The following is a 10066-nucleotide window of genomic DNA, read 5'->3' as shown; positions in this document are numbered from 1 at the left end:
TTTGCTTGTGCGTGTGCATGCGTGCATGTTTATGTTGAGGGGAAATAAAATCTCTCAAAGGTTAATATTCTTGTGATTTATTCATGCTTATTAATATGAAAAAAGCCAAGTGCCTTCTATCAGTTGAAGATACAGACCAGCAGCAGTCACTGCAATAGAAAAGTGCATTCGCTTGTGGAGTGTTGCAAGCCATATAGACAGACAAATGTAACAAAGTGCAAGTGATCATAGCCAAAATGTAGGACATCACAGCATTTCCTGTCCCAAAAGTCAACCGAGAGGAGTGACCTAACCAAAAGGTGTATACCTGCCACTGTAACCATGACATCAGAGTGATGCAGCACTGTGCCATGGTGTTGGTCCTGCAGTTTGCCAGTACCCATTACTTTTAGCAAACAGGCTCTTTTAGAGTGTCTCTCTGAGTAGAGCCCTGTTTGAATATCCTGACAATCCATTCTTCCTTTCCATGAAGTGATTACTTATCAGCCATGACTGGACAGGTGCAAGCTATGTAGTGTAGCATTCCCTTTCACCTGTAAAATCGATTTAGATGGGTGATTACTTCAAGGAAGGGAGAAGGGAAGGATGCATGTTCATAGTATTGGGATAGATCACACAACAGTTTTGCCCATCACAGCCGTCTTGCCCATCAGGATGCTCTGTAGTTGTTTGATCTTTCCATCCTGTGGCAGTGGTGGCAGGCTCAGGTCTGCCCGGTCATCCTCATCCAGGAGCTGCTCGATGTAGCAGGAGGAGCCCAGGAGGACGTGGCCTGTGGCCTGCATGGAGAACAGAGTCCATCTCAGAGCCTCCCTACAAGAACAGGGAAGAATGTGTCAGACGAGAGTTGAAAAGGGAGGTTATCTTACTGGAAACTTTTGGAGTTCACCAGTAAACTACCAGAGGAGGAATTTTATCAGAAGCCATTTAGTTGCCTTTTTGAGTACTTCAGATTATTACAGGTATCTGTAATTATCTCCGGCCCTCGGTGTGGCCTTATCACATGTAAAATATATAAAATAAGATTATTTAAAAATAAAAAATAGAATGGCCTGTAAAACATTATCATAAATCTAAACCATCAAAATAGTGAATAGCATTGGTGTTTAAACTGACTTGCCTAGTTAAATAAAGGTTAAATAAAATTAGGGTTTCAGCATGAAATATATATATAGATTCATTTTACAATGTCAATATGTATTTCTTGTAAATGTTTTGGTGCCAAACTGCTGGCAGTTGTGAAAGAAGCCAATAGTTGGAAGAGTTGCAGAGTTAATTGAAAATAATGCCATTGTTATTTTCTCTAGAACCATATTGTCTATCCACTAGAAAAACTCATCGACAATATGAACACAGATATACAAAAATATACAGTACCAGTCAAAAGTTGACAAACCCTTGAATTAGTAGGTTTCTTTATTTTTTTATATTTTCTACATTGTAGAATAATAGTGAAGACATCAAAACTATTAAATCATGTAGTAACCAAAAGTGTTACAGAAATCAAAATATATTTTTCAAAGTAGCCACCCTTTGCCTTAATGACAGCTTTGCACACTCTTGACATTCTCTCAACCACCTTCATGAGGTAGTCACCTGGAATGCATTTCAATTAACAGGCGTGCCTTGTTAAAAAGTTAATTTGTGGAATTTCTTTCCTTCTTAATGCGTTTGAGCCAAGCAGTTATATTGTGACAAGATAGGGGTAGTATACAGAAGATAGCCCTATTTGGTAAAAGACCAAGTCCATATTATGGCAATAACAGCTCAAATAACCAAAGAGAATTTACAGTCCATCATTATTTTATGACATGAAAGTCAGTCAATGCAGTTTTTTTTTGTTTTCAATATTATTCTACAATGTAGAAAAGGATTGGGTAGGTGTATCCGAAATTTAGACTGGTACTGTATATGAATACATTTTTCAAATACATATTACCAAAGATGATCTGCTAATCACCAAAATTACAGAAGATTCCGGTAACATTGGACAATTCCCGGCACCTTTGCAACCCTATGTCAGACAGATACCTGTACTGTAGATAGTGATCTGACAGATATAATATAAACATATAGTCAGGAAGATAGGGAAACGCTGACAGTGCAGGGCTGGAAACTGCATCTCCCTAATCTCTCTCTCCTAGTTGAGATACAAGTTTCATTCTCTCCAGGGACTTTTCAAAAGAGAAAAATATGAGCAGAAAATGAAATCTAGAAACCTGTTATTTGTTGATTCTGCACAATTTAATCCTAGTTGTCACAACCGCTCAGCTAAAGCCGAAAATCAGCAGCTCTCAGCACGTATGACATAACCTTCCTAAATGTATCTGAACATACAGTGCCTTCAGAAAGTATTCACACCCCTCAACTTTTTCCACATTTTGTTGTGTTACAGCCTAAATTTAAGATAGATTAAATTTAGATTTTGTGTCACTGATCTACACACAACATCCCATAATGTCAAAGTGGAATAGTTTTTTTAAAGAAATGTTTACAAAGTAATAAAAAAATGTAAAGCTAGAATGTCTTGAGTCAATAAGTATTCAACCCATTTGTTATGGGAAGCCTAAATAAATTCAGGAGTAAAAACATGCTTAACAAGTCACTTAAGTTGGATGGACTCACTGTGGGCAATAATAGTGTTCAACAGGATTTTTGGATGACTACCCCATCTCTGTATCCAACACATACAATTATCTGTAAGGTCCCTCAGTCAAACAGGGAATTCCTAGCACAGATTCAACCAAAGACCAGGGATGTTTTCAATTGTTTGCAAAGGGCAAATATTGGAAGATGGGTAAAAAAAATATATAAAAGGACTGAATATCCCTTTGAGAATGGTGAAGTTATTAATTAGACTTTGGATGTGTATCAATACACCCAGTCACTACAAAGATACAGGTGCCCTTTCTAACTCAGTTGCCAGAGAGGAAGGAAACCACTCAGGGATTTAACCATGAGGCCAATGGTGATTTTAAAACAGTTACAGAGTTTAATAGCTGTGACAGGAGAAAACTGAAGATGTAGTTACTCTACAATACTAAGAAGGAAGCCTGTGTAGAAGGAAGCCTGTACAGAATACAAATATTCCAAAACATGCATCCAATAAGGCACTAAAGCAAAACTGCAAAAAATATGGCAAAAAACTGAACTTTTTGTCCTGAATACAAAGCGTTATGTTTGGGGAAAATCCAATACAACAAATCACTGAGTATCACTCTTCATATTTTCAAACATGGTGGTGACTGCATCATGTTATGGGTATCCTTATCATCGGCAAGGACGAGGGAGTCTTTTAAGATAAAAATAAACTTAATAAAGTTAAGCACAGGCAAAATCCTAGAGCAAAACAGTCTGCTTTCCAACAGATCGGCATGAAAATCTATGGCAAGACTTGAAAATGGCTGTCTAGCAATGGTCAACAACCAACAGGACAGAGCTTGAAGAATTATTTAATGAATAATGGTCAAATATTGTATAATCCAGGTGTGCAAAGCGCTTAGAGACTTACCCAAAAAGACTCACAGCTGTATTCGCTGCCTAAGCTGGTACTAACATGCATTGACTCCACAGAAGGTTGGTGGCACCTTACCACGGGCTCGTGGCAATGACTGGAGCGGAATCAGTGGAATGGTATCAAATACATCAAACACATGGAAACCATGTGTTTGATGCCATTCCATTTGCTCTGTTCCAGCCATTATTATGAGCTGTTCTCCCCTCAGCAGCCTCCTGTCATTGACTTAGAGGGTTGAATACTTATCTAATCAAGCTATATTAGTTTTTTATTTTCCATCAAAAAAATGTAAAATGTAATCATTTTTCTTCTACTTTGAAATAAGAGTATTTTTTGTCGATAGTTGACAAAAAAATGACAATTAAATCCAACAAAATGTAGTAAAGGTCAAGGAGTGTGAATACTTTCTGAAGGCACTGTATCAACTCAACCTTCTCCTAAATCTTACAAACTCACCTTTAACTACCCACATCAACACATGGAGAGCGATTACTCACTTCAGCATCTTCTTGGCAGCGTAGCAGCGCACATCGTAGGACACAGAGTAGGTGCCATACAGCGTGGCCTTCACATTCAGACAGCCAATGAAATCCTGAGGGTTGTTCTTGTATAGGTCAAAGGTTATTCGAGCCACATCTTTCCTGCGCTGGTGTTTGAGCTCATTTTGCATTCGGGGATGAGTGTTCTGGGAGCCGAAAGGTGGAGAGAGAGGGAGGGATATGAGAGAGGAGAAACAAGAGCAAATCAATTTTAAACAGTTAACACAAATTAAGTTTAGTCTCCTACAGCTTATTTATGGGAAATTCAAATTGAGTGTGAATGAAAACTGCATATATAACCTCTGACACTTAGTGTCTGTCAAACTAAGATGGATGAACGCAATACTAGCTAGCCCGCCCTACACACTCCCCTTCCTCCCCTCCACCCAAGAGCGCCAGTCATCTGCAAAGGAAGGTAACAAGCATTGGAATACAGATTAATTCATTCTGAACAGTGGAAGGACAACAGGAGAGGAAATTGTATTATGTTAATGAGACACACTCAGCATGACAGGAGCCAAGTAAACACACAGGGTGATGCCATTCAGGTGGCAGAACATTATTTAATGAATATGGAAATGACCTGCTTTGGACAAACAAACACCCCTCAACTCTGACTCAAATGGTGCTTTAATTGTGGCCAAAAGTGTGAGGTAACTAAATGAGGGGGTTATGATTTGCCATATATGTCAGAGATGCTTTCACTCAACTCTTTGCCCATAATAAGAACGCTTTTGCATTTATCTGAATGGAATCATTTATTGAATATGCTTAATCTATATTCAATCCCAAAAGTTCAGTTCATTCATATACAATATGGGAGTAGATTTTCTTGTTCGTCCCATCTTATCTAAAAAGGCAGGCTATACAACTGCATCTTCATCTGAGAACACGTTGGCACTGATGATGATAATACACAGAAGTGAAGCCTGTTCACCATTCTACCAGAGTGATCCTGTGTAATGGCGCCACCCAGTGGACTCTGTGGTAAGAAGGTCATGCATATGTCACCCTACCAACCTGTGGAAGTGTCCACTTCTGCCCCTTCTCCAGGACCATGAGGACAGCGTTGTCTTGCAGGGTCAGGAAGAACTCCTCTGTATCTACCCCTGTCCCGTCTTCATCCAGCACCAGGGCACTGACGCATGACACGTGCAGAGAGTCCATGGCCTGAGGGAACAAACTACCCATTAGCCTGGAAGAGATAGAGTCCAGTAAGTAGGGACTACAGAATCATTCCCCCTCTCAGAAGTAGTTACTTAGCCACTCCCTTCTCTTGCGTGTCATAGATTTCTACAGTGAATAATACAAATGGCGAGTGTTAAAAAAAGATTGCATATCTCTGCAGAGTAGATAAGTTCCTGAAAAGTCTCAATATCATGTATTATCATTATGTCCGGATTAAGTTAAACTTTTCAAAGACATGCGTAAGACCGCAGTAGTGTCACAGTTGGAGAACCAGAACAACAGAGACAATTGTCAGTATGTGCATGAGAGCACATACTCCAGCATGCAAGCATTTAAGGAAAACCGTTAGTTCTTTCTGCTTCCCTTTGAAAGCCTCTGACTCACCAATCCTTTCATTCCTTTATCCATCTGAGTCACATTGTTCACTGGATTGAATTTATGATGCCATAAATGAGTAGAGTGTATGTAACCAGACTCTCTCTTCTCCCTCACTCATACACTACTCTTCTCTCATTCAAACTCACTGAAGTTAGAGACTTATATCTCCCTCACTAACTTTAAGCATCAGCTGTTAGAGCAGCTTACAGATCACTGCATCTGTAAATATTTAATCCAAACATCTACCTACCTCATCCCCATATTTGTTTTTGTTTTTCTGCACACCAGTATTTATGCTTGCACATCCTCATCTGCACATATATCACTCCAGTGTAAATTGCTAAATAGTAATTACTTCCCCACTATTGGCCTATTTACTGCCTTACCTCCTTACTTAATTTGCACAAACTGTATACAGATGTTTTTATTGTGTTATTGACTGTACATTTGTTTATCCCATGTGTAACTCTTGTTTTTGTCGCACTGCTTGCTTTATCTTGGCCAGGTCGCAGTTGTAAATGAGAACTTGTTCTCAACTGACCTACCTGGTTAAATAAAGGTGAAATAAAAATATATATATAAAAATAAACTTGTACTCCTCCCATAAGCACCCTCTTCCTTCTTCATCCCTCCCTCTTCCTCCACCATTCTCCTCACTTTGTTGACTAGGTCTCGTAGCCCATCAGCCATGATTCCCTTCTTAACGCTGCGATCAGCACTGGTGACCCGGAAGGGCTTAGGTCGAGGAGTCCCGACAAGGAGCTGCTGGGTCATGGAGGCACTGGCTGATACACTGGCTGTCACACACCTGGTGAAGATACAAACACATAGTCAAATTATGTCAAATCTATTGGTAAACGATGCTAACTTTGACTCTATGAGGTATGTCCTACGATGTAAAAAAAACAAAAACAAACATTAAACATTACTGAACGCAGTCTTATGATGACCAATAGTAGTGCTGTCAATAGGGCACATCCCCTTAGTGCTGCGGCATCAGGCTCTTACTTGGAGAGTGAGGCAGGGGACAGGAGACTGAGGGACTTCATGGCATAATCCATCCCTTGGATCATCGGCAAACAGCGCCTGAGGATTCACCAATGTAGTCTTTATTGCTGCAGTTACAACATATCACAAGCAGGTGAGGCTATCACCACACTGACTGAACACGGTACTGGTGGAAATATTTTTACCAAAAAGTATTTCGTATGATAGAAACATGACCGACATGAACACACAAGCAAGCCATGACTACAGCTCCAAACAGTAATATTGCTGGAGAGAAAAGGCAACCCTTGACAGCTCGCTAACAGACACAACATGTGTAGGCTACAACAGATACTCGAGATATCAGCTACCATAATGTAATTTACCACAGCTAGCACTTCATTATACTGTAATGGTTTCGTGACTATTATCCATCTGTCCTGAACGAAAACAGTTTTATAAAAAGTGTAAAATAATTCTACAAAATTAAAAAACTTTTTGCTAATGAAATCTTGAAACATTAATTCCTGAAAATGTCACAGAAAACAGAGCGGACAGTTGTGCCACTAAATCTCTGGTCTGTATTGAGTTTGGGTTACCTTCTTTGGCTTGCTCCCCCGTCTCTGTGAAACAAAGGTCCAATTTCTAAATCACTAAATCGGTGGATCCTTGATTTATCCCTGTCGTCTCTTTTTTACTCCCTCTCACTCTTGCATCACTTGTTCTTTCACCTTTGTTCTAATCTGTCGACTGTATGCAGTAATTTATATTGAGCAACTCTCTACACCCTCCCACTATCCCGCCCCTTGCCCCTGTACTGTAATACCCTGCAATCTGATGTGTGTCACTCCTATTCTCTATTCGGTCTTTCTACTTTATGCTTGAAACTTTGACGTGAATGAGTGAATTTCCATGCACTTAAACACAGGGCAGATATAGCTGGCCTTGCCAGTAAAAAGAGCAGAGGCCACTTCTTAAATCGACACAGTGTGAGTATGTCCTCTGATATAGCCCTAAAGCATTAAGTCTGATCAAACTTGATTACCACAGTCTAAGACACACAGTGAGTAAGTGAAGCTGTGGTCTAGGGTAACACTATAGTCACGCTATAAAGTTTCTAAAAATAGAAACATGACAAATATAGATGCCAATAGTAGTGGGCCAACTGATGAGTCCATCAGTAGGCCCACAACCTTGCTGTTATCTGACCAATGTATCACACACACGTCACTCATTGGTCTCGCGTCAGATGGTCACATGCACGGACTCCTGGCAACAGCCTTGTCACCTTAGAATGACGCCATCTGACAGAACACAATGACACATTATACATCTTAGGGAGTGCCCTGCACTTTCAACTTCATCACACCACCCACATTGCAAAACCCAGGTCAGATTTAGCTCTAGATGGTATTGTGTAGACTCTATGGGTTGTAATTCAAATGTGGTAAATCAAAAAGACGCAAAGTATGTAGACAGGATTCATCTGACTCAAACTGAGTTGTGAGAAAACAAAACCATCAATTCAATCACAGATCATCTTCCTCATTATTGAGTCTGATCAGATCTGAGCTAAAAATGGGTCATCTCCAACCGAGAAGAGCAGCGCACACTAGCAGTGGCGTTTTTGGGGCAGCCACTGATGTACACACTTGTCCTTTGACCTCATGTCTGGTGTGGTCCAATGAAACCTCAGGGTCACTGGGGATGGAGGGACCGCCTTGGCTTTCACGTGTTGAGGGACTGAAGATACATTTCACAGTGTCAAGACCTCCTGCGGTCCTTTAGTTTGGTGAGAAATTACTGGACTCTTTCACAATTTGCTCTCTCTTGCCAGTTATTTCACACACTGTCTGTGACCCTCTAGCTTTTACACACAGAAATTCCCCACAACAATACAGAGCATTCACAAGCACACTCAACCACAAGAACATTTAGAACAAACATACACACTGAAATGAAAACACAATTCAACTGCATCTCAAATCGAAAACACACATACACCTGGCTATGTATGCTCAGCCAAATAATACAAGTATGTAAATGGATTAGGGACAGAGAGGAGTGCAGGGGAGTCTGATAAAATGCTTAAGTTCATTGAGATGACAATGTCTTGCTGTTTATGCTGATGTGCTGTTACAACACACACCACATTACACAAGCCAGAGGCACATTATTAAACACAGTGGCAGGATCATCTTCACTATAAACCCTGACTCAGTTATACAGCTAGGGTAACTCGGATCACAACCTCACAGTACCAAGTTACCACTTACCACCTCAGCCTTCTTGCACTGGGTCAAAATAGGTCAAGTGCCAGGGTCAGGACTAGCCCTTGATCATGACTCTCAGTTCCATTACGTTACACCCAAGTGTCATTGGACGAAGGCATCTTCTGTACAAGGGAGTTTTGTTAAGAGCTCCAACGCTCGGTCTGAACATTAACACACATCGCTTGCGGTACAGTTTTGGAAGCAGAAGGACCTCATCTTTCATATCAGCAAGATATTATTTCCAAAAAATAAAACGTTCAATTATACACCTTTATAGGGTTAGTGTTCCCACACGGCCACATGTCACAGTGCAGAGGGACCAACTCTGCTAATTAACTATCAAGCATGCTCTGAACACCTGTGTGTAACGGAAGAAGGCCGCCAGAAATGTGTTATTACTGAAAAATACTGTCAGCTGCAACTGTGAAGAAGCCGGTTAAAACAGTGTACATACAGTAAGTGTTTATTCTGCATTTGTGAAATTATTTCGATGTGATGTGAAAGTAACGGGCTTTATGTTTCTAGAACCATAGAGATTCGATTCACGTTTAGATAGAGTACTTGGCTGCTAGAGCCAGTCTACCTCTGAAAATAACATAAGGTTCTTGGACCTTAAGGAGTAATGGTAACCTTGGGCTCCTTAAGAGTACATCTAGGTCAGGAATCATCAAAGCTCAACAACCTAGGCTACTGTACATTAGAATGTGTACAATGTGCATTATGGTTGTGTGCAGATTTAATCTGCACAATAACACACACTTCATAATATACAATGTCAGACTCAGGACCATGTCCATTCTATTCTACCAGTGCACACCAAGTCCCTGCTACATTAGGCCTACTATTGAGAAGTCTTCAATTAATTATTTGAATGTCAGGGGCAGATGTAAATCACAAACTTACTTTTTGGTATTTCTTTGAGTCAAAAAGCATCTCCTTACGGCTGTCTGCAGTGTCATCCACCTGGCCATTATTGGCAGCACCTGTTTTAATCACATGATAAAACTAAATTAGTACTACTGTGCTGAACATAGGCTATAAACACTGAAATACATTAAATGTGTTCTTAATAAGTTTCACAGGACCAGAGGGAGTATCCGTGAAAATTATTCTGGTATTTTAATGCATGGTTTATTAATTACTTCGTCCAACTTTGTGTGAATAACGACATCATGTGGACAAAT

At 40.1% G+C, this 10066-nt stretch overlaps 1 protein-coding gene across 2 annotated transcripts; it reads right to left on the bottom strand.

Moving 5' to 3' along the window:
* Positions 1-61: 61 nt before the first annotated feature.
* On the bottom strand, positions 62-9865 carry cidec (cell death inducing DFFA like effector c). Of its 2 annotated transcripts, none has more exons than XM_055868412.1 (6): positions 9786-9865; positions 6631-6708; positions 6280-6430; positions 5077-5226; positions 4015-4202; positions 62-813 (listed from the first exon to the last, which is right to left on the bottom strand). In XM_055868412.1, the coding sequence occupies exons 1-6, from the start codon at positions 9851-9853 to the stop codon at positions 612-614; spliced, it is 837 nt and encodes a 278-aa protein (XP_055724387.1). In that variant the 5' UTR covers positions 9854-9865; the 3' UTR covers positions 62-611. The 2 variants fall into 2 exon arrangements, with proteins under 2 accessions (XP_055724387.1, XP_055724388.1); XM_055868413.1 differs by lacking the exon at positions 9786-9865 and adding an exon at positions 7209-7352.
* Between the last annotated feature and the right edge of the window lie 201 nt (positions 9866-10066).

This window comes from Salvelinus fontinalis, chromosome 18, assembly GCF_029448725.1.
Source record: "Salvelinus fontinalis isolate EN_2023a chromosome 18, ASM2944872v1, whole genome shotgun sequence".
NCBI classification, from domain to species: domain Eukaryota; kingdom Metazoa; phylum Chordata; class Actinopteri; order Salmoniformes; family Salmonidae; genus Salvelinus; species Salvelinus fontinalis.
Note: the sequence above shows the minus strand (reverse complement) of the source record. Positions and strands in the feature narration are given on the sequence as shown.